Source organism: Schistocerca piceifrons, chromosome 4, assembly GCF_021461385.2.
Source record: "Schistocerca piceifrons isolate TAMUIC-IGC-003096 chromosome 4, iqSchPice1.1, whole genome shotgun sequence".
NCBI classification, from domain to species: Eukaryota; Metazoa; Arthropoda; class Insecta; order Orthoptera; family Acrididae; genus Schistocerca; species Schistocerca piceifrons.
Window position 1 is genome coordinate 361,426,024 of NC_060141.1, and position 24,315 is coordinate 361,450,338.

Genomic DNA, 24,315 nt, shown 5'->3' on the forward strand with positions numbered 1-24,315 from the left:
AGATGGAATTAAGGTCAGCTCAGTTTCTCCAGTACATTATCTTATCAGAAAGGTGTAATCCACTGTGACATAATATTATACAATTACAAAGTAGAAAAAAATTTCTCAAGAGCCAGTATTCAAGAATAAATTAAAGGCATCCCTAGTAAAGCACTGCTTTTGTTATGTACAAGAGTTTCTAAATATACAAAATCAGTAATTTTTCTACAAATGTTCATGAATCAACTAAATGTATCATGTAAGAATGTGTATATGTATGTTTTCCTTTGTTGGTTTATATTGGATGTTTACATTATGACACGTTAAACCTATTCTTTTTTTTCCTTGTCCTGTAGCACTTGTGTAACCTATGCTGTACAGGAGTAATGGGACAAGGGTTTACCAGGATAATAGTGAGAATTTTTGCACTTTCCCCTTCAAGGATTCCATCTTGAGAGATTTGCTGGCTTTTACAAATAAAGTTGGCAGTAGAGCAGTTTTTGTGGAGGGCATTTTTTTTTAATACATTGAAGATATGACACACTGATCAAAGAAAATATGAAATAAAGTATAATACAATATAATACAATACTAATCTTATCCCAGAAAATAAATTTTTAACAGAATGTCAAATAACTGCACACTTGCAACAATGAAGTATTAATGAACTTCCACAGTTTTAACAATTGATCTGTTAAACTGGGTCAGTAGCTTCCAGATTATTCAATTGCATTGTTGTTCTTGTGTAAATTATGTGGAAGCAGTGGAAGTATAAAAGATTATATATAAAAAATTTCCTCTTGGTGTAGTGAATGACAATGAATCTCAATGTAAAGAACTCAAATAATGGAAAGAATATATACATTAAACGAAAAAGAAGCCCATATTTTTATATCATTGCTTCAGTAACATATATATGAAAAGAGTTACATCAGCTAACTATTCAGTATCAATCATAAAAGCAATCTGAAGTAGAATGAGTGGGTGAAATCAGTTGTAGCCACACAAGTGCGAGCTGTGTTTCAGTCAAATTTCTCTAATCCCTATAATGTATGAGTATAGAAAACTGAGCCAATTCAAAGACAGGTGACAGAAGGGGCAGTGTTTTATAGTTTGTACAGTCCTTTGCACTTGCCTTCTTGGGTAATGCAATAGTTCTACTTTTTGTGATGTCAGATGATGTTATACCCTCTTCATAGAACTCAGATATACGTCACCAAATAATTTAGTTTTGATGATAACTACTGTTTTGTAGGAGTTCTGCAGGAATTTCTTCTGTATCTGTTGCTTTATTTGACTGCAACCTATTTAAAGTGAAAAAGAACTCTTCTTTTGATTGGTTTTTCATCTTCAGTATACTCATCTAAACTTCCAATTTCAGTACTAGTATATGGGTCTTTGGTATACTCCTTCCATATGTTACTTACATCTTGTATGTTACATGGTAAGCTTCAGCCTGTTTTCCATATTGAAAGTCATCTTCTATTTCTTTGCTAAATTTTTGCAGCCACTTCCCTTTTCTCCAAGTGGTACATTGTAGTTGCATTGTTTTTTATTGCTTTATATTGATCAGGGCTTTTTTCTTTTAATTCGTCCCTTTGTTCCAATAATGCTGGGGTCATCCAAGGCTTCCTTGTCTCTTAACTTCCTTATTCCTAATAAGCCTGTGGCTGCATGTGTTATATCTGACTTAATAACATCCCAAATGATTTCTTCCCTATAGGATTCTGTTTCTGCATGCTTGAATTCCTGCATGACCTTAAATCTTAAATGTCAAATATGGTAAATTGCTGACAAACCTTTCAAGATGGATTGTCCACATCAGTGAGTGCTTTAAATGAAGTTTCTTCTTTCTGTGTTCATAACAGACCCCAAAACAATTCTGTTGGCTGTATTATAACTTTTACTTTGTTGTAACCAAGTAACACAAATATGGCTTCATTCATTAACCTTTGAACAATAATGGAAAAAGCCTCTTGTGACTCCACATGCAACAAGACAAAAGAAATATGCAGAAGGTGCAAAGTAAGCGATACACAGAACAACTGATGTGAACTGTACAAACTAAAAGAAAAGAGTGAAAGTGTGTCAGCACTGTTCCTTGCACATATAGGTGTGAGTTGCCGGTGATGGTAGGGCAGAAATTGTGCCGTGTCCACGCTTCCTACCAGTGGCCTCAAGTGGCTGGCCTGTCCTGATACTGTTGGCAGTAGATTTTAATACACACATGGCAACACTACTTTCAGCACCCACTGGTAGCAGGTTACAGCATACCTCTCTCTCGTGCAAAGCGGGTGCCCAGACGACAGAGGAGACACCAGTGGCTCGACAAGAGACAAGTCCATTGGATCCAGAGCGGTTGCAGCTGCTGCTGATGGTGGGGATGGGACAGTTTGCTGGGTGGTCACCGGAGCATAGGATGGAACATGTGGAGATGTGGGCACGCCCAAGGGTGTGGACCTGTGTGGCACCATACGACAGCACCAGGGAGGATGGTGCCATTGCTACCTCTGTGTCGTCATCAGCAGGCAGATCCATGTGTGGAGGAGATAGGGCTGGACTCACCAGTGATGATGGCTGAGGCAGTGATGATGAGGGGGATAGTGGAGGTGGCCTGACTGGAACAGCAGGCTGTGGCAATGGACCCGTGGCCAGAGACACACTGGCGTCTGGTGCCGGGAAGGTGGAAACGCGGGGTGTTGTACATGGAGGAGGCAGCCAATGGGATGCGGTCCCCTTCACAGCAGGTGACGATGGGCTCAAGGCAGAGGGCAGTGGTGTGGACTGCGATGATGGGGACCCCACCTGTGAACTAGTAGCTTCTAGTGATGAGGGGGGCACAACTAATTAAAGTGGCATGCCACCAGCCCACATAGATGTCACAAACATGGTGTTCCCAGTGGCAGACAAATCACAGCGCAAAGCAGCTGGATGAACCTGACCACAGCAGGTGCAGTGCAGGCCATAGAAGGTGGAGGTGCATGTTTGGCTGCTGGCTGTGGAGCAACTCAGCCGGGCTTCACACCTCCATGGGAGCGAAGTGATAGATCTCAGAAAACAGAGAAGAGCATTGTCCAGCAAAGAATACACAGCAAACATTTTCATTTGGGACATATTTACTAGTAGTTCCAAATCGCCATTTGATTGAGGGTGGAATGGTGGAGCCTTAACATGACAAATACTATGACAGGAACAAAACAATTGAAATGTGGAGCCTATTATTCGAAACTTTCAAAAGTGTATGAATAGTGGCCTCAGTCAACATTGATGCACGCAGAAAATGTAATGAAACAAGGAAAATGTATCTACTACCAAGAACCAATAGGAATTCAAGAACGGACCCTTAAAGTCCATTTCCATGGCTAGCGAGGAGCAGGCCAGGGGCCAGAGAAGCTTAGGAAGCTGCCTGTCATCAAGCAAACTGCCCATAAGCTGCAACAAAACAGACAATTCCACTGTCAATCTCTCGCCAAAAGACAAGTCTCGTAGCTAATTTAATGTGTGAAACTCTTTAGTGGTCCTGGTAGAGAAGATGTAGAACCTCGCACTGTGACGCATTGGTAATGACTACTCTGGGAGAGAGATCTTATGAGAACAGCAGCAAAAAAGAGAGGTGATACCTTAAGGAAAAATAATTGCAGAGGGGTTCCGAAGCCAAAACAGGTGGTTTATCTGGGGAGCCCTATTGAACAGACTGAACAATCTGATGGAGAACTGGGTGAGTGCCAACAACAGCTGCTATGTGCTATCTCATTATTGGAAAAACCTCAACAGTGGTCTGCGTTTTATTATCAAGATGGAAGCAAAGCAGTTCTTCATGATCAAGTTCTGGACCAGGACCCACAGGAAGGTGAGACAAGGCATCTGCATTGCCATGTTTAGATATAGGTCAAAAAAGGATTTCGTAATTGGAGCAAGACAAGAACAGCTCCCAGTGTCATAGGTGGTGTGCTGCCTTGTCAGGCAAAGAAGTGTGCGGTTTAAACAAGGAAATTAAGGATTTATGGTCAGTAATAATGTGAAACTTGGAGTCATATGCAAAAAAGAAAGAAAAAGAAAAGAAATTTCCAGAGAGCATAGAGTATGGCAAGAGATTCTTTTTCCACCTGAGAGTAACGGTGTGAAAGATTTAGAGGTGAAAGCAGCAGGTCGTTGAGAACCATTGGCATACCAGTGCGCTAGGACTGTGCCAAGGCTGTACTGTGATGTGTCAGTCACCAAAACTATGTGCTTGTCCAGAGAGAACATAGCTAAACAAGAGGCCAAGAACAGTTTGGATTTCAAAATTTGAAACACACGTTCACAATCTAGGCTCCAGCAAAAATGTACATTCTTGCATAACAAGGCATGTAACAGATGGGCCACCCCCATCAGGAATTATGGTAGTAGGATATCTTCCCTAGGAAGGCCTGAAGCTCCCTTGTGGACGAGGGACTAGGCATAGATACAGTGGTGGAGATGTGGTCTGACAGAGGGTGAATTCCACTCCGCAAGACATCGAACCCCAAATAAAATAGAAGGTTGAAAAAAATGAGAATTTGTGAGGTGACACTGTAGTCCTGCAGACTGTAAGATAGAAAGCAAAGTGCGCAAATTTTTCAATCAAGTTATTGGCCATGGAGAAGCCCGTGACAACATAATCATCCAGATGATTAATACAAACTGGGACAGGCATAATTAATTGGTATAAAAATCATTGGAAAATAGCAGGAGCACTAGCCACACCAAAAGGAAGTTGCAAATATTGATAGAGAACAAAAGGAGTATTCAAAACCGGAACTCACCAAAACTCTTCATCCACAGGAACCTGCAGATATGCTTCAGACAAATCCGTTTTAGAAAAGTACTGGCCGCCTGATCTTTTCACCAACAACTCCTCCTGGTGTGGGAGATGATACACATCCGTGATCGACTGCACATTGACAGTAGTGCTGAAGTTGCCACACTGGTGAAGTTTCCCCGACGGCTTCCGAACTACAACCAGTGGAGACAACCGTTCACTAGCCATAACAGGTTGCACCAACTCTAGATTTAAGTATGTCCAAGTCTACTTTTGCTTGATCTCTCAGGGCAGCAGGAATTTCAGACTACTCTGACAGAGCACATCCTTTATTTCCTAAAAACAAGTCCGATAACTCTTCAAACAGTGTTTCCAATTGACAATACAGTAGCTGATTAGACTCAAGGTGAACTGCATCAGTGATAGAAAATCCAAAAGCCTGAAATGCCTCTACATCGAACAAGTTCTCAACACTGGCATCAGCAGCCACCAGAAATGTAATGAAATGAACCACTGACTTGCAAGAGGTAGATGCTGTTAATTGTCCCAGCAGCACAATGTTCTGTTTGTTATAACTTACCAGCTTCCATGTGACCGGCGTCAACAGCAGTGAGACTAAACACACATAGGTTTGAGAATTCAATAGTGTCAGTGCAGCACCTGTGTTCACCAGTAGCGAGAGCACTTGGCGAGAAACACTGAACTTGATAAACAAGTTGGGAGAAGTCACAAGCATAGGAGTTGCACAGTTCACATCCATGTCCATATCCTTAGTAATCTTCAGTGAACAACACACAGAGATGATGTGGCCTCTCTTTGGGCAAGCATAAGAAGTAACCCAGTGCTTAGGGCATGCAAAACTTTCTTGCTGGACAGAACAGAAAAGACATAACGGAAACAGAGAATGATGACAGTTTGGCTGTACTGGTCACAGCCGCTTGGGCCAACGTTGTTTTCCTCAACAATCGGCCATCATGTTTACTACCGCCACTGCCACTTTCTCATGCAAGATATGTGTTGCCCTGGTGGATACGTCTTTTAACACTACTGCCGCATTGCCCACTTTTGCGTTTTGTCACCCAAGAAACATCAAAAGATTGTGCTATTTGCAAAACCTCTGCCATTGGGGAGGGAGGGGGGGGGGGGGGAGGGGGGGGGGGGAGGTGTCAGTTTCACAAAGTAAAGCCTTCTGGTTCACTACCCTATCGAGAACTAACCAGATAATTGCGTCTTGCACCATAGAGTCTGCATAAGGGTCATTATAGGTATCAGTAATGAATTGACACTTATGGCTAAGAAGTTTAGCTGCCCAGGCCCTGTATGACAGGTTTGCTTTCTTCCGTCATCGATAGAATTCAGCTCGTGCGCCCTATGACATGCGTAGCCTTGCAGTGGTAGTTGAATGCTGATAAATTGGTCACTACTGAAGTAAGCTGTACAATCACGGCCACTAGCACGACATCCATAATGACTAAGGCTGATGAAACAGGACTTAAATACTACACAGCAGAAACCATTCCAAACTCAGCGCCATTCATGGAATAATCAAGTAATACATGAAACCAATCCAAGTAACACAAAGATGGGTTTATTCATAAACCTCTGAACAATAACGGAAAGAAGCCTCTTGTGACTCCACCCGTAACAAGACAAAATAAACATACAGAAGGTGCAACATACATGACACACAGAGCAACTAATGTGAGCAGTAAAAACTAAAAGAACACAGTGGGAGTGAGTCAGCACTGCTCTGCATGTGTGTAGGTGTGAGTCGTCTGTAGCAGAGGCCACGCTGTGTGCACGCTTCCCACAAGTGGCCTCTTGTGGCTGGTCTGCACTGATACAGTTGGCTATTGATTTAAGTACACATGTTGCACTCACATTCAAATGTATTATAGTTGGAGTCATGAATGATGGTGGTCAAGTTTAGGCATGTTCTGCACACCAATGTCACATATACTCTGACAGCTAATAAGCATTCACTATGCTCTGAACGCTTTGCTGTGAATGACATAGCTAATGCAAGCATTAAAGGTGATTGTAGCAAGTTGCTTAGTGAATTTAGATTTCATTTATTGTGAGTTGACATTGCTGATTGTGGTATTAAGTGATAAATTCTGCGTAAGTAAGTGGAAGATGTAATTTGCAGGATACACACTTTCTTCAAGCAGAAAAAGTACGTGCATTCACATACCACAACTGTTGCTTGGAATTGTCAACAATGCAATTGCTGTCCACGCATTGACATGCGTGAACCCCCATCATATATGGATCGGACTATAGTAGCAGGATACAGCACCCTTACTTTCTTTGGCCAGGGAAAGAGGGGTTAGTGTGTGTAAGGATTCACAATTCCTCCTGTTAATAATGAAAAAGACATGAAACTAATTATATAGAGTGCTGTTCACTACATACTGAAGCATGTATCTACATCTACATCTACATCCATACTCCGCAAGCCACCTGATGGTGTGTGGCGGAGGGTACCTTGAGTACCTGTATCAGTTCTCCCTTCTATTCCAGTCTCATATTGTTCGTGGAAAGAAAGATTGTCGATATGCCTCCATGTGGGCTCTAATCTCTCTGATTTTATCCTCATGGTCTGTTCGCGAGATATACGTAGGAGGGAGCAATATACTGCTTGACTCCTCAGTGAAGGTATGTTCTCGAAACTTCAACAAAAGCCCGTATCGAGCTACTGAGCGTCTCTGTTGCAGAGTCTTCCACTGGAGTTTATCCACTACATCCGTAATGCTTTCGCAATTACTAAATGATCCTGTAACGAAGCTCACTGCTCTCCGTTGGATCTTCTGTATCTCTTCCTGTAACCTGCTTCCTTTGTTTTCGGACTGCATTTCCTCAGGATTCTTCCAATGAATCTCAGTCTGGCATCTGTCTTATCGACGATTAATTTTATATGGTCATTCCATTTTAAATCACTCCTAATGCCTACTCCCAGATAATTTATGGAATTAACTGCTTCCAGTTGCTGACCTGCTATATTGTAGCTAAATGATAAAGGATCTTTCTTTCTATGTATTCGTAGCGCATTACACTTGTCTACATTGAGATTCAGTTGCCATTCCCTGCACCATGCGTCGATTTATTGCAGATCCCCCTGGTTGCAGATCACATCAGCACTCACTTTAGAAATGAAATAACCAGTTCTATCTAGTAGTGTTATATATGTGATGTATTTATGTTAAGAATCCACTTCTCACAACAATGTGAAGAGTGTGACACTAAGCAGATAACAAATAGATGTTTTTCAATGTGCTAGATAAACAACTCAGCCAACTATAGCATAATAGATTGGTATTTTTTCATGTAGCTGTCCAGTATGAGGAGATTCACAATATATAAAAGTTAGTTCATTTCATTCTATTTATTACCCGGTCACAATCTTCAGCTATAAAATAACTCAAAATTTGTGTCACTGAGTTGATCAGGTTACAGTAGTACTATTGTAACAGAGTTATTCCTGACAGGATGGAAAAATATAAGTTCTGCAGAATACAAATTTTAATATGCAGAGTCTGTCAGAAAACTTTAAGGAATGAAAAGTATTACTTATGTGTTTATTATACATTTAGTAATTGATCACACATGTTGTACAATCTTCAGTTTAGCACAAGGTTATTTTAAATGTTCAAAATGTTCACCGTCGGCGGCTATACACATAACATAATGATGAGCGGTCGCTGCAACTGCATCAGTCAATGTTACAGGGAGATAGCTGCACATGTTGCTGTAATCTCCTGGCAAAGTTCCTCCAGCATGTGTGGCTTACATTGATAGACGTTATCTTTCACAGTTCCCCACAAGTAAATGTCCGTAGGTGCTATATCTGGCAACCATGGAGGGAACTCAATGGGCCATCTTCATCCAATCCAGTACCCTGGAAAATTGTCATCCAGGAGAGCTTGTATGGCTAGGTGGTAGTGTGGTGGGTCCCATCCTGTTGGTAGAAGACCTCTTCATCAGCTCCAAAAAGTGCATGAATACCTGGAAAAATTGATGTGCATAACATTTCCAGGTACACTTCTCCAGTGACTGTAGCATTAAAGAAAAAGGTTCCTACTAAGCCCCTAGATGATAGTCCACACCACACATGAACCCCTGGTAGATTGACTGCTTTGTCCACATAAACATGTGGATTTTCCATGCTCTATATACACGTTATACCGATTCACAATTCCATTAAGTTTAAATTGTTCTTCGTCACTCCACGCTACCTTCATCACAAATTGTTCACCTTCAGTTACCATTTGCTGGTGCCATTCACAAAATTGCATACGTCGATCACGATCGTCATCATTAATTGCGTCCAGTAATCGTGGAATGTAAACTTTCCACTTTGCAGCTTTCAGAATTCTTCATACATTTGTACTGCTAACTCCCACTTCTCGTGCACATTGCGTTGCAGACTTCTGTGGAGAATTAACAAATGTTTACAATATGAGAGGCCACGAAGCAGGACTTGTAGCTGTACGCAGTCTTCCTGATCTTCCTTTGTGAATATTACAAATTGTTCCATGCAATTCAAACTTGTCAATGATGCATTTAATTGTTAGGTGGCTTGGCAGTTTCTGTTTCAAACTTCCGCCTCCACTGACATTGCACTTCAATGGCATTATCAAATTTGAAAAACCACTTCACAATACATTTTCATTGCTTGAATGTCAAGCGACCTCCAATTATCTTGTTTTCTCAATACCGAGATGGAAAAATGCCATGTGGCTAGGGCCTCCCGCCGGGTAGACTGTTCGCCTGGTGCAGATTTTTCAAGTTGATGCCATGTCGGCGACTTGCAAGTTAATGGGGATGAAATGATGATGATAAGGACAAAACAACACCCAGTCCCTGAGTGGAGAAAATCTCCGACCCAGCTGGGAATCGAACCCGGGCCGTTAGGCATGGCATTCCATCACGCTGACCACTCAGCTACCAGGGGCGGACAATACTGAGATGAAAGTACTAACATCTGTTGAGCCAAAGACAATACTACAACACACTCATAGCTCAAATCAGACAACAATACCGATATCTCGATAGAACCTGACAAAGAGTGTATACATTTTTCTGGTGGACTCTGTATACAAAAAGATGTGATCAAATGTTTTAAAACCTTTGTAATTTGTTATGTTTATTGCCTTTTAAGCATTTCATTTTATTAAATTTATCGTTTCAGATGACAATGATGATGAGGAATCGATGCAGGTTCTAACAGATCTGGAAACCATTGATGATGACTGTGATCGACATGGTATACAGTTTGTGAAAATTGATGATGATACAGCTGCTAAAGAATTTGGCATAGATGACGTTCCTGCAATTGTTTATTTTGAGAAGGGAATTCCAAATGTTTATGATGGTATCTAGTAAATATATGCATATGCATGCCATTCTGCTCTATGTATTTAATTTAATGTTTTTAGATCTGTTTTAAAATAATTTTAAATGTTACAGGGAATCTTGAAAATGAGGATGAAATCTTAGAATGGCTGGTAGATCAGTTAGAAAAAGATGAGATAGAGGACGTCACTGATGAGATGCTTGACAGGCTCATAAAGGATGGAAAAACAGTAGCAGTTCTTTTCTGTAAGGATGCAAACATTTAATGCATTCTCTTTTTAGAGCTGTTCTTATTCTCCAATCATAATCAGATGATTCTTTGAGTGAAAAGAGATTTTATATTTTTGCATTGTGTATTTATATGATACACTTCAGAATTTGAATGAGAGTAGATTTTGTATTTTTTCTCAGATGACAACAATGATAGAAAATCACAGCGTGCCTTGAATGAATTAGAAAATATAGATGATGAATGTGACCAGCTAGGGATCGTGTTTGTTAAGATTGATGACCCAGAAGAAGCAAAAGAGTATGGGGTTGAGAAGATTCCAGCGCTCATCTATTTTGAGGGTGGAATTCCAACTTATTATGAAGGTATATATGTCCATTGTCGGTCCATCCTTGTTTGTGTGTCTGTGTGTGTGTGTGTGTGTGTGTGTGTGTGTGTGTGTGTGTGTGTGTGTGTGGGAGAACACACAAATGGAAAAAAAGTAATGTTAGAAACATTAAGTAATAAACAGTTATATTTTTTCTCATTGCAACAACAATCACATTTAAGTAAATTGATTTGTTGTAATCTGTCCACAATCTTTCATGAATATGTTTTATTTTTGCTTTTTTTTATCGTGTGTCTCCTCAAATGTTTATAGAACTCCTGTTGCACTAATCATTGAAAAATTGTACTTTATTTTAACATAGCATAATATGCTCTGTTATCTATTCATGTCTGTTTGCAAACACTCTTAAAGCACATATGTCCCTATAGTTTTATTTTAAGTGGAAACAGCAGTCTGTCAAGTATACAAAAATCGGTATGACACTAATCCAAATAAATATACAGGGTGATTCACAAAGATATCCAAGTATTTTAATATGTTTTCCTACAAGAAAAAAATAAATAAATAAACAGTTCATACAAACATAGGTCTGCAAATGTTTCGTTACAGAGTTGCAGCTCATAAAAGATTTTGCCTGAAATTTAGCAACTTCACTAATATGAAACCATTGAAAAACTGTATGAGGTTAAAGTAAACTACAATTTCCATCTATTTTGTTGTTATTGGTCTGATGAATCTAATAAAACATGTCTCAGATGTGTATCTGCAGTAGTTTTCCAGAACATCCAGAGAAGCAAAGATTAAGATGAAGAACAACCCTGTGAAACTGAAACGAGCAACAAAATCGGTTCATACACTTGCAGCTAAATGCATTGAACTCGGTGGAGACATTTTGGACCATTTATTGTGAATGTATTGTGAAACTGTATGTACACTGTACAACTTCTTTAACACTGAGCATTGTTTTTTCTGGTTTAATATGAATTCACGTGTGCTATGGTATTAATAAAAGTAGATTATCTGACATGTTCATACAGTTTCAGTTAACGTTATTACCATCCTTTTTCCAAAATCAAATTCTCTACAATTTCTGTTGAAAACTTTGTGCAATTGTCTGGAATTTAAAAAAACAAATTGGGCCAAGTAATTAATAAATTAAAAATTATACAAAATTACTTCTTTGCTTCTCTTGACGTTCTGGAACTGCAGATACACATCTGGGACATGTTTTATTAGATTCACCAGATCAAGAACAACAAAATAAATGGAAATTGTGCTTTACTTTAACCTCATGAAGTTTTGCAATGGCTTCATATTAGTGACATTGCCAAATTTCAGGTAAAATCTTTTATTAGCTATAACTCAATAACTAAACATTTGCAGACCTATATTTATATGAACTTTTTTCTTTAGTTTTACTTGTAGAATAACATATTAAAATATTTGCAGATCTTCATGAATCACCCTGTTGAATGAGTGCCCTTTTACTTGGTAACAGAAGTTTGCAGAAACAGAAGTATATTTCTTGTAAGGATTTGGAACATAGAGTCTCATTTTAAGGTACAAAAAGAGGGAAAAGGCAGAGGAAATGAAACTTTTCAAAATTCATACAAACCTTTTCTCTGTAATAGGGTTCAAAGACTCTTGTCAAGTCTCTCTTTTTAACAAGTTAAGAAAACTTGTATTGAAAAAGCTGGTGGAACATGTAATTTTTGTTTGTCTTTAGATTTCTTCTTTGCTGTGTATAGATAGAAACATTTAAAATTATTTAGATGTGGTCATTTTATTTATATACAAAACATCAAATGCCATTTTAAAATGAAACATTTATTTAAAACCACAGAAGTACAATACTGAAAATATGTCAGAACCATCAAAGTATGCCGAACACCACTACTGAACTGAAGCAAAGAAGATTGTATAAAGACAAGTGACAACTGTCAGACATTACTAATGTATAAGAACATTGAAAAAAACACTGATATTACCAGTCTCCTGCAATGCTGTATATGTATCATAAGAAAGGCACTATACCAACAAGGTTCTACACCATCTGTAACGTTATAAATGGTAACCCTTTTGTCATAATGTCTGCTTTCCATCTCTGTAATTCACCCTAACCTTCTTCTCTTTAACTAGTTGATGAATGTAATGAGACTTACTCTCTATATGTTTTGATCATTCATAAAATCCTGATCCATTAATAAATTTGATAGCACTTTGTTGAACTACTTGCAAAATAGGAACTGAGGACTCGTCAGCAACTGAAGTTTCTTTCAGGAGTTAATCTAACCACACAACTGATTTGCAAGCTTGACTTGCACCCACGTATTCCACTGCAATTTACTTTTCCACACTACTGGGCCTCCATGGAGCTTGAATAGGATGCCACTTGATCATCTTGTGCTTCTGTCCCCACTGTGATCAGCATCACTATAAGCTTCAGTATTACAGTTTTCATTCTTCTCAAACTTAATTCCATCTCTAATTGTTAATTTAATATACTTGAATATTTGCGTGAGCAATGCAAAATGTGCCTGTGTTAGGTGCCTTGAACTCTCGATGCAACATTAACAGCATATGATAAATCTGATCCTGTACCTTGTCTTAAGTACGTCATACTTCTAGCCATTTCTCAATAGGGTTCAGCATTATTAAAAGGAAGTGACTTGCCCAATATCCACCCAGGTTTAACGGGTAAAGATAATGGTTTTGCATCCATCATACTGTATTTGTCTAAAATTCTCTTCACTATGCAGCCTTATTTATTGTGATCTGAAAACAGTCACCCAACCGTTCAATAAACATAGTTGTCGCATCAGTAGAACCCATAACCAACATGTCACCAACATAAAACAACAGTACCAGGTTTTCACCATAGAACATACGTGGATCTGAACAGCTCTCCCATAAACTACATAAGAAATTTAACAAGACATTCATACTATCATTTTGAGGCTACTTTAAACCATACAGACTCTTCAGTACTTTGCATACATATTCTGTACCACCATCAAAGCCCTCTGGTTGACACATGTATATTTCCTCTTTTAAAAAACCATTTAGAAATGCTGTTCTTACATCAGGTTGCCTTAAACACCAATCATGTTGAATTGCAACACTCAACAGGGCTATCATCATCTCAGAACTTATAACAGGGCTAAATGTGCCAGCGTAATGTATTCTAAAACATTGTGTATATCATTTTGCCGTTAGCTGGTCCATATACCAAATCATTTCATTGTTTGCATTTAATTTTGTTGCAAAGGCCCATAAATTTTCAATGATTTTGTTTGTTTCAGTTTTGTAAACTAACTCCCATGTTTTATTCCTTTCCAGAGCACTCATTTATTCATTGCTTTCTTCCATTCCTTGGAATTTTCTAACTGCACTGCTTCTTCATAGTTCCTTGGTGTCTCGCAAAGAAGTGTCACTCTCAGATGATGGGCCGAATCTTGACAGTAGCATGATAGTTTCTTCAAATTTTGCTATTCACATAAATTGTGACTTCCTATTTCTTCATTTCTTGCTTCGAAGTTGCTCTCAACTTGTCCCTCAGTGTCACTTGAATGGTTGCTAATTCTTTCATCACTTATTGCTAGACTTTGTTCATACAATCCCACTGTCTCTCCTCTTCAGATTCAACATTATCATGTTAATTGTGTGTAACCTTTTCATTCTCATCTACATCAGATACATCAACAAACTTTGTGCTCTCTTGAATAAATGGTTTCTGTAGCTGTTTGCAGTTGAATTTTACGTGTCTGCATACATACACAGTCTTCTTCTTCTTCTTCTTCTTTTTTCCCCAGCAAAATAAACACAGTATCCACATTCATCATAACCAACCACATATCCTTTTGAAGATTTGGCATCAGACTTCCTGTGCTTTTGTGTGGGAATCCAAGCATAGCATTCCACTTCAAATATCACCAAATTATCAAAATGATCTTTTTTCTTCAAAAATATATCAATTGAAGTTTTACCTTTGATTTTTGTGGAACCAGTTCAATTCAGAGTGTATGTTGCAGCCAGAATTGTATCACCCCACAGTGATTTTGGTAATATTTAGCAGAGCATAACCAAGAACATGCAATCTCACAAAGGATTCTATTTTCCCACTCATTAACTTCATTCTGCTGAGAAGAATATGGTGCAGTAATTGAATGTTTTAGTCCAATTGAGTTAGAAAACTTATGTACATATTTATTATGGAACTCATTGTCACTGTCTGTTTGTAACACTGTCGCAGTAACATCAGCTCAAGTTTTTATCGCTTTAATGAACAGTAATAATTTTTCTTTAATTTCATCTTTGTATCTCAAAAGGTGCATTACTCTAAAAGGAGCAAAGTATCAATGATCATGTAAATCTTTTTCTTCTGCTGGTCCACAAACATCTTCATGAACTAATTCTCCAGGTTTAGTGGGCTTCTGCACTCTTTCACCAAATGCCAGCCTATGATGTGTACCATAGACACATCCCTCACAAAAGCTACTGTCAGTCATTATCTCTGTGCTGTGATTCTTCAGATACAGGCGCATATAAAATTTAATTTTGATGACCCATTTTTTCATGACATCCACTTAAGGTATCATCAGTTTTAGCAACAACACAAGACTTTTCTTGATGAACAACAGTCACAGCTAGACGATAAAGTTCATTTTCACCACAGCATGTAGCAACAGCAATTGCAGTATTATTTTTGAAAAATACCCATGATTTGCCATAATTTTTGATTACTTGATTTTTTTTTTTTTTTTTTTTTTTTTGCAACTTTGTTAATGGAAAATAAGTTATGGCATCCATCAGGAAGAAATAAAATATCTTCAAAATGTTGTTCTGTCCGTTTCTGTCCATTGAATACATATACGTCAATTCAACTTGTACCAAATGCTTCAATTTGTAAACATTCTTGGCACTATTCATCTTTCTTGGAATGAGATTTTCACTCTGCAGCGGAGTGTGCACTGATATGAAACTTCCTGGCAGATTAAAACTGTGTGCTGGACCAAGACTTGAACTTGGGACCTTTGCAAAGGTCCTGAGTTCGAGTCTCGGTCTGGCACACAGTTTTAATCTGCCAGGAAGTTTCATCTTCCTTGGAGTTCCAAATGATTCATATGTAGTGTACCAGTTATTTTGATTTGCTTTGCGATGTGTCACACCACTGTCAATGTACAGCTCATCACAGTCCAGTGTATTCAGAACTGTAGAAAAATTGTTGTGTCTCACCATTAAAACTTTTTTCCCAGTTTCCGGAGAACCTGCCTGTTGACAGTTTCATGAATCTTCCACTGAAATCAGACTACTTGATAACATAACACAGTCTTCTGTTTTGTTCTGTGCTGTTACATTCGTTTGATCGATGGCTCTTTCTCTTGCACTCAAAACAGACCAACTTTGTTTTATACTGTTTTGAGAAGTGACCTTCTTAACCAGATGAAAAGCATTTTCTATCTCTGTTCCTTTTATAATGAGACATCTTTAATGTAACTGCTTCAGATGTTTGTTGGCACCTTCGTCACAGTTGATTAATCTTCATATTCGACATAGTTTCTGTAGCAGCACTTTAATCATCATGATCTGTTATTCTCACTTCATAATTAGACACATTTTATGTAACTTATTCCATGTCTTCTTTTCAGTAGGTACATCATGCCATGTAATATAAATGTAATTGAATTCTTTGGGTAAAGTGTTTGCAAAAATCATGTACAAAGATCACCATCGTCAATCCACTTGTCTAACAATGAAACCTGAGTTTGCACTGCATCAAATTTGGCAAGGTGGCCTTGTATTGCACCAGATGCTTCCCACTCAGTGTTATGAAATTTGTGTCTATGCAGATCAATGTTTTCAGATGAGAGAAAATGATAAATCTTATGTAGCCTATCCCAAATCTCTGTAACAGTCTTGCATTCCCCAACGTGAAGTAAAGGCTTGGTGTTGTGATAGAATTAGCCATTTTCTCACTTTTGCATTAGCCTTGGTCCATTTAAAAAGCTTGGTTTTACAATTTTGCCCACTTTCTCCTGACTTGATCAGATCATTTAGCTACAACATCAAAGTTTTTGTCACACTTTAAAATAATTCTCATTACGATTCTCCAGTTCTCCCAATTTTCTTCACAAGTGTGTTTTTCAATTTGTCTTTTGTCAGCCATTGTCCCATCTGTTGTTCTTCTATTAGTGAAGAGTATTGTTGAAATCAGCTACAACTGTCACACTTCATAAAAACTTTGTAAGCCACACCCCTAATCTGCTACCATATTGACATTCAGAACCACAAAAGTAAGGCAATACTGAAAATATTTCAAAACCATCAGAGCACAGCAAACACCACTACTGAACTGAAGCAAAGAAGTTGGTATAAAGACAAGTGACATCATTCAAAGATTAACATAAAAGAACATTGCAAAAATGCTGATACTTTCACATTATTCACAAACCAATGTCCCAGTTACTGTTTTTGCAAGGCATGGAACTAGAGAAATGTTAGAAAACTAAATCCTGAGTGTTAATCTCTAGCCATCTTGTGACTGTCAACTGACTTTCCATGTGATTATTTCATAGGTTACTTCTTAGTTTTCCACTTTTTATGTGCTTTTTGCTGTTTTGCTCATATATGAGACCTTTAGCTTTAAAAGATATTTATGCTTCTTTTCTCTCAGATCAGTAATTTGTCATTATTATTATATATAAAAATTATTTTAGCTGTGACAGATCTCTTTGAGATTCAAGTCTGCAAATCAGTGTTGTTGAAAGACCCATAACTAGAATAAATGCTTTGGAAAATCTTATGTTGTCTCATTATAACTAGTGTTCCATCAGTGTGCATTTACATGGGCATCCAGAGACTGGCAGAGGTCAAAACCAGTAAAGATTTAAAGCAGTTAGAGTTTAGAGTTATATATGTGTTTTCATTCATCCTACAATAATGTTTTATTTCCCAGGAAATCTGGAGGAAGAGGAGAAAGTTTTATCCTGGCTTGAGCACCAGATCAAAACAGATGAGATTGAAGATGTAACAGATGAGATGCTAGACATGATAATTGGCAAGATGACCCACGTTGCTGTCCTGTTTTGTAAGTGTTAATACTACTGCTTACATAGAAATTACTAGATAATATATCCTTGAAACAGTAAATTATAAAAATATCATGAAATACATATGTTCTTTGTTACTGTAAATGCAGACAGTGAGTGCTGGAGCTTGTAAATCTGTGAGGTTTGTTGTGGTTTCATGGATATTTTAAAGTGAGATATCATGTGTGCAACATATTATTATACTGATATTCTATTCCACTACAAAATGCCTGTTACTAATAGAACTATCCATTTTTATCTTTCTAATCAGTGTTTTCGTATTGTGTACTGGAACATTTGTCTTCAAACACTTAGTAATCATTGTTCAATTTATCTGTAAGTCTCACTTAACAATTATATAACAGCCCAAACATAACATTTAGGACAAAGTAACTGGGAAAACTGCTTCTGCCAGACATCATCTGACTTCTTGTTGCTGCCTTATTGTTACTCTGTTTAATCTTAATCTTTATAGTAACTGTGCTGATTTCTTCTTCATTTTAAATGTGGATTATTAATTAATTCAGGCATTCATTTATTCTGTATAGCCTGCATTGTAGTTACTGAATAAGTTTTTATGGATTCATAAAACACACACACACACACACACACACACACACACACACACACACACACTATTTACAGTAAAGCACTGCATTTGAGCTTAACAATTTATGCTAAACAATTAATAAGTTGAGCTCAAATGCAGTGCTCTCAAGGAAAGTATGCAACGAAGATGTACAGAGCTGCAGATATTTCATGATGGAGCACATCTGAAATGCATCATACTTAGAAAACTTTAAGTTTAATGACTAGTTACATTATGTTTTTATTTATATTTTAAGTAGACAGTCACAGGAACATGCTGCCAAACAGGAGTATGTATAAACAGACTGACCCAAAGTCAACAAAATTATGTGATCTCTTTCCCAGCAAATAATGTGGTCACATGCAAGTGAAATCAGTTAGTGATTCATAGTACTTCCCTTTGTTATAAGATGATTATTCTCACTGGCAAACTGTTTAGTTTTTAAAATATAAACCTGAAATGGCCAAATAGTTGGAATAATTCATAAAAAACCACTAATAAACAAATTGAATGTGTAATTAAAGGGATAAGTAATGATAACCTACAATTCATTAATTAAAAGGCTTGTAAAATAATTTAAAATCATGGATAATAGCCTACAGTAATCAGCATAATGCTGCAGCTGAATGTGAAAATAGCAGCTTGGAAGAAACTGCAAGAACAGTGCTCCTTGCAGGTGGGCTACCAATAAAATTATGAGCTGAACCCATAAACATGGCAACTTAAATTTTAAACAAAAGAAGCATAGGTATGTTGATGAAAGAGCACTTCACAAGTTGTGCACTGGATCAGTCAGTGATTTTGCCAAACTAAAGATATTTGGAGAGATGGTCTGCAGACATATCCCAAAGAAGGATCAACTAAATTGGAATCCCAAGGCTGAAAACATTTTTCTAGTTGGATGTGACACTGCAGTGTAAAGGTGTATGGTGTTTGGTTAGAAGTTACAATACATTGTGATATTATTTACATGGTCAAATCGAACAAGGTGTGACAATCTGAGACGGTAATAGAGAAAGAAGATGGAGTATTCATCATATCTGAGATTTTTGGCAATGAAGAGTGTACACCGGTCAAAATTTATCATTCTTTACACTGTCTAGGTGACACAAGCTTGCCTTATCACTGGGAACTAGACCTGATGTCATCTCTGCTGTGCAAAGTTTGTCAACAGCTTGAGAAGCAATAAAAGACTAACTAGAGTGCCATGAAGAGGATGTTAAAGTATCTACAGGGAACAGTAGCTTGTGGTTAATATTATTTAAGTGGTTGTGGTATTCATTTGCCTGTCTGTTGTGACTCAGACTATATAGGAGTTGCTGTCATTCAGAGCACAACCACAGATTTTGTTTTTAAATAAGGTGAAGTTACCATAGTTTGGAACTCCCAGTGGCAGAAGATGGTTACATTGTCAACAACATACTTATATTATCTTTCCTCCTGTCAAACTGTGAAAGAAATAATATGGACTAAATCACCCATAGAAAATATCATGAAGCTAAAAGAATTACACACCACCTTGTATATGGACTGTCAAACTGTCATCCGATTGATCAAGAATTCTGAGAATCATAAACAAGCAAATCACATGGGTTTAAAATATCATTTTATACAAAAATAAGTTCAACTTAAGTCTTCAATCTGGAGTGTGTCAGTTCCGCAAGTCAGCAAGAAGATATTGCCATATTTACCTGAGCATAACATAACCCTGATTACAAATGACCGCCCCTTTTTTCTTTCAGGAGGATTCTTGAGAAAAATTTATTTTTAACATATTCTTGAGAAATCGAAATTAATAACTGTTTTGCTGACATAAAGTATCTATCTAAAATGTTAACATTATATCTTTAGTAAATTTATGCCATTTATTGATTGTCTACATTTTGATAATACAAGGAGAAATAAAATAAATGCAAAGAAATAGTTTATTTTAATTTGTGGTTCATTTTCTTTTCTACACTTTTTGCTTACTAACTCTGTTGACTAATACTCTGTTTTTAATCACTGTTATCATCCTAATAGCTCAGCTGCGAAATTTATATCTTCGTTGTCACAAACATTTGACTGTTTCTTCAGAATATGTTGCAGTTTTTAAGGTTATAGTCACTATGGGAGCTGAGATCACAGCTTATTTTTATCCAAATACATATCGGATTTTGGTTCTATAGTGACATGAAAATGTTACATCTCCTGCTTCCAAACATATCATCTGCCTGCTTCTGTCTTATTGGCTGCATAGAAGCAGCAACTAACACACCACCTTTCAGTCCCATTAGACATCTCAGTGAGCATCGACAACATTGCAGCATGAAACACATAAGTATGTCATTGACCCATATCTAGACCATTACCATTTCCTGCAGAAATGAAAATTGTGAGTATTTGTCCAGTTTTAAAGTTAGTTCAATTTCGAATACCATTGGATTCAGACAAACAGCAGTTTAAACATGGTAGATTTTCGTAAAAAGCCAATAGATTCCCATGGTTGGCAACTTGACATAATTCACTGCATAGTGCTGTGATGGAGCAACTGTGAAATATGGACTGCGATATCTTTGAAGGTGCAAGTCACATGTAACAACAAGAACTAATACATAAATAAAAGATGACAATCATGATTCAGTCCAATTCTTGAACCTTTGTTCATCCTGCAATCTACTGATGTCTGTAGGTGCTATCTCCATGATGGCTGCTGTAATTTATTCTTGAGACAACAATCCCAGTCAGTTTAATACAATTTATTTCCTCTTACAGCAATTTTTGGGTTTGCAGCCAGATCCCATCAACATTCTGCCACTATATTTCGACCCAGAGATGTCCACCCATTCTCAGTTGAGTAGACGAAGTACAGCTTAGTATTTTGTCTACTCACATGAGGATGGCCAGACATCTCTGAGCCAAATTTTGTGCAAACCAAAAAATTACTGGAAGAAGAAATATGCCGGGAAAATTGCAGAAGTCACAATTTATTTCATTTGTTAGACATTTCATTCTGGATTAATTTTCCTTCTTGTTTCATCCGAATATTACCATCATCTTCTAAAACTGATTAATACCTGGTAATGTTTTCATCCTGTATTCTAATATGAAAACAGTGAACGAATTTCTCATTTGTAACCCACTTAGGGGGTAAGTCATTACTTACTGTCTTTCATAATGAAATAAAATGTTGTACTAATTTCAGAATCAAGTAATATTTTTTGAAGGACAATGATGCACTTTTGAATCTTACCTTCACCTAAAAATCTGCATAAACGTTTGTACATTGTATTTATAAATGTATGAGAACTTTTATTGTAAACCTGTTCAAATATAACAAGTGTTTGTAAGATATAGAATTTAGTGCTATTTCCTCCTGTATTTCACAAAATTGAGAAGTTTTAAGGACAACAATAGACTGTTGTGGCGGCTAGTCCATAGTACCACATGAGTCAAATGTCACGAGATTGTTTGAGCAACGTCAATACTGTGTCAAGTGCTCTGGCATTTTGAGCCTCTTCGAAACCAAATATCAATTGCCCAACCCTGACCTGAATTCTTCAAAATAAATCTGCAAGCGATCTCAGTTGCCAAAGCATTATCTGTAAATATAAGATGACCCCTATATAATCTGTTAATCAATGTAAAGAAATATTAACCTCAGCACTGAGAGTTTAATCTGCAAATATAAAACAGTCTTCCCACCATTGTGGCCGAGCAGTTCTAGGTGCTTCAGTCCAGAACCGTGCTGCTGCTACGGTCGCAAGTTCGAATCCTGCGTTGGGTATGGATGTGTGTGATGTCCTTAGATTAGTTAGGTTTAAGTAGTTCTGAGTCTAGTGGTTGATGACCTCAGATGTTAAGTCCCAAAGTCCTCAGAGCCATTTGACCCATTTTTCGAATTACCAATTTGGGATGAATCTTGTCTTATAGCTGGATAAATACAGTAACTTGTAAAACCAAAGCGTATTATTATCTACTATTAATATTGAAAATCTTAGAGACAGAAGACAGTGAAAGTGTGATATTTATTGATCTGGGAATGTTGTAATAATCAATTTAAATGATTTGTTTTATTTGTCTAATGTTCATAAATATTGCTACATATTTCATTTTGTATTTGGCATACTTTTCATATTCTGCACTGTGCTGACTTCTGAGACCTACTCATTGTCACAGTAGAATAAAACAAGCTCTCTCTCTCCTTTTTTTCTTTTTTAATTGATTGTGAATCAAGTTTCATGTGCTTTCTGCTGTTTAAATAGTGAAATTTGTCGTTGTCTGACAGTGAGGGCCAGTGCTGATTTACTGTGTTTTCTTTAACACATTCCAATCCTATTTGTGAAAAATAGTGTACTACAAGTAACATTGCAGTTAGAATTAATAATGTCTGGCATATTTTACTTACATATTTACTGATCCTGTTGACAGTTTTAAATAAGTGTAAAAGTTTGAATACACTGTTGTTATTGAGAGAACAATGAATATCTTTATTGCTTAGTTTCTTAATTCACACTTACTTCCTTAATTAACACTTACTTGCTTGCTTTTTGTTACTTTTTGTTCACTTGTAATGAGTAGGACTGTTCTCGGAGAACACCAAGTATGTTCTACATCAGTGAACAAGGAAGCTTATTGCCAGTACTGCCGCAATGGCTGAATAAATTTTATATACATTGCAGCAATTTTACAGCATTGTTGGCTGTCTATACAACCAATCTCCATGCACCTTTATCCATCCAAGTATGTCTTTCCTGCATGGCCTCTACAGTTAGTGTGTCCCTACCCTAATTTCTGTGTGTTTTCAAGCTTTTTGGAGCTCTCATTATTTCCTTTCTGTCCACTGGGCCAATACTGAAACCATTTTCATTATTTATTTTTGTCTTAATTCCTTCCCCTGTCCATTATTGTGGTTTTAGAATGCCTTCTCTAATACATAATTTCCATTGTGTGAAGCCTTTCTTTTATTTTCTGTATGGGTTTTCCCATATTTTACAGACTGTAAGATGCACATTTTTCTTCAAAAATTTGCATCCAAAATTCGGGTGTGTCTTATACTTAGAATTAATATAAAAAGTCCAGTGTTTGATTTAAAATTCCTGACAGTCTTAAAAATGGTTTCACTTCATAAAATGTGACCATTAACTGCATAGATGGAAGAAAGACCTACACAATGTAATAAACGAGCACCAGAATAAAACTCTCAAAACTGTGGAAGAAAAACTATCCAAAAGATTTGCTGTTCAGGCTGCCCACAATGACTCGTTACCCCATTAATAACCAACATAAACCCCTATACATGAATTAATAGCATGCACAACAGTTCTTTAGACATGTTTTCTTGAGATATAAACCATGCAGAAGTGCTTATGAGAGGCGATGCACTGTTAGCAGTGGAGAGCTATGAGATGGGCCCTCCAAATACCAATTGAGATGAACATTGCTGATTTCAAGTCTCCTTCAACCTCATTAAGCAGATTCAAGAAATCATACTGTGTAGGAAGTTACAAACCAATAAAGTTTACTTCAGCTAAAAGTGTAGAGAAGATGCCATTAATTCACAGCTGACATGAAAGCAATTCTTACAATTATCCACACATCTGCTGTATGTAGCACCAATTAGTTTTCTTGAAAGAACTGTGAGCAAACCACAGTTTATCATTCCAAGGCAAAAAAGACAAGAGTGTATTTTACAATCAATTAGTTGTTTTGACACACTCATATATAACAACAACAGTGATAATTGTGAGTGGAATACTGTCTCTGCAGCTTTATATCTATCTTCAGGACCATCAAGGTATATTAGGACCAAAAATTAAAAAAATACTGTTTAGTGACAAAAATCTTATAATTGACCCATCAAAATCAGGAAATATAGAAAAAAAATATTTTTAAAATTTTGTTCAAAATGGTTTGTAAGCAGTTGCAGAATTTAATTCATTGCTTTTATCTCTGTCTTTCAGGAGGGCAACAAAAAGAGTTGATATA

The 24,315-nt window shown here is 37.2% G+C and overlaps 1 protein-coding gene across 1 annotated transcript in view; it reads left to right on the forward strand.

Annotated features, from left to right (window-relative positions):
* Nucleotides 1-24,315, forward strand: part of LOC124794951 — a 461,391-nt gene that overhangs the window by 173,435 nt on the left and 263,641 nt on the right. The window contains exons 7-10 of the mRNA XM_047258666.1: nucleotides 9,951-10,133; nucleotides 10,229-10,360; nucleotides 10,526-10,708; nucleotides 17,627-17,758. Coding sequence (XP_047114622.1) covers nucleotides 9,951-10,133; nucleotides 10,229-10,360; nucleotides 10,526-10,708; nucleotides 17,627-17,758 — 630 coding nt within the window. The remainder of the gene's footprint in view (nucleotides 1-9,950; nucleotides 10,134-10,228; nucleotides 10,361-10,525; nucleotides 10,709-17,626; nucleotides 17,759-24,315) is intronic.